The sequence below is a fragment of the Salvelinus sp. IW2-2015 genome, unplaced genomic scaffold (genome assembly GCF_002910315.2).
Source record: "Salvelinus sp. IW2-2015 unplaced genomic scaffold, ASM291031v2 Un_scaffold1745, whole genome shotgun sequence".
Taxonomy (NCBI): Eukaryota; Metazoa; Chordata; class Actinopteri; order Salmoniformes; family Salmonidae; genus Salvelinus; species Salvelinus sp. IW2-2015.
The window spans coordinates 39,404-40,864 of record NW_019943127.1 but is presented as its reverse complement, the minus strand read 5'-3'; the positions used below and the strand labels follow the sequence as shown (position 1 = coordinate 40,864).

The window sequence follows — 1,461 nt, the reverse complement described above, 5'->3', positions numbered from 1 at the left end:
ATTTTCTAAAGTGACCGTAGCTGGCAACATTTATTCCATGGCCTGTTTTTGGCCTTGATCTGGATCAGTTGGAATGATTCTAACCCATGGAATTAAGAGGTACCATTGTTTACTTCTACCCGCATAGAATGACTACAGTGTGATAGCTGCTTGTTTTGTTTCAGAGCCCGTGGTTGACCCGTCCATAGCTAACTGTGACTTTGAGGAGGATCTGTGTCAGTACTACCAGGAAAGAGTGGAGAGCAAGGTGTGGAACAGAGTTTCAGTGAAACCCAACGCCTACAGAATAGGAGACCACACCACAGGGACTGGTGAGTTACACAACTCTATGGACGCGTCCCAAATCACACCCTATTCCCTATATAGTACACTACTTTTGACCAGTGTCCATAGGGCCTTGGCRAAAAGTTGTGCACTATATAGGGACTAGGTTGCCATTTGGGATGCACCCTATAACGCCTAAGACTTGTCACAAACATTTGAGCCCTTTATGTATTATCGTAGGGCTGAAWCCTAACATCCGCTGAAGTCGAATTTGAACTTATGTTTCTCATTAACATCGATACATAACTAAATGAAAAATGTACTTGGAAGTTATGTTTCGCCCCATAATGATTGTGACTAAATAACAGGTATTTAGAGTCAGTTGGAAATAAAATCTAATTTATTKATCACATGCGCTGAATACAACAGGTGTAGACTTTACCATGAAATGCTTACTTACGAGACTGACAAAGCTGTGTTAAAAAGTAAGAAATTAGCAAATAAAAAAATAAAATAGTAACACAATAAAATAACAGTAAGGAGACTATATACAAGGAGTAGCAGTACAGAGTGAATGTATAGGGTTATGAGGTAGTTGAGGTAATATGAACATGTAGGTAGGGGTTAAAGTGATGTCCTGCATAGAGAGACGTAACATATCAAATCCTAAATCTACCCTCCAGGCTCGTTCCTCCTGGCGAACACACGATTCACGTCGCGGCCGGGTTACGTGGGTCGTCTCCACGGTCCTTTCCTCCCCGGCAACCATAAGTACTGTCTGCGTTTCCACTACGCCCTTCACGGCTTCAGGAAAGTGGAAAACGCGTTGGTTCTCTACATCTACGACCAGCACAACGTGGCTCAGGAGAAGGTCTGGAGCCTGGCTGATACCACCAGAGATGTCTGGACAGGGGTGGACYTCACATATATGAAGCCCATGGTTACCAAGGTAACAACGCATGCGTACACAGAAGGAAGGGAGGGATAATAGTTMAGTTTTTTGCTCTGCGATAGCCGGGTAATATCTGTGTCTTTCTCCCAGGTAGTGTTCGTCAGCATCTGTAAAAACTTCTGGGACTGTGGCCAAGTGGCTCTCGATGACATCACAGTGACCATTGGGGACTGTAGAATCACAGCAGGTAAGACAGCAGGCCTGGGCGTGTATACGTCAGGTCTTTGACCTTGCCATTATGTCAA

General features: G+C 44.2%; 1 protein-coding gene across 1 annotated transcript in view; it reads left to right on the top strand.

Moving 5' to 3' along the window:
- LOC112071850 (MAM domain-containing protein 2-like) overlaps positions 1 to 1,461 on the top strand; it is a 55,670-nt gene that overhangs the window by 44,126 nt on the left and 10,083 nt on the right. Inside the window, 3 exon segments of the mRNA XM_070439535.1 lie at positions 165 to 311; positions 948 to 1,213; positions 1,307 to 1,404. Of these exon segments, the coding sequence (XP_070295636.1) occupies positions 165 to 311; positions 948 to 1,213; positions 1,307 to 1,404 (511 nt within the window).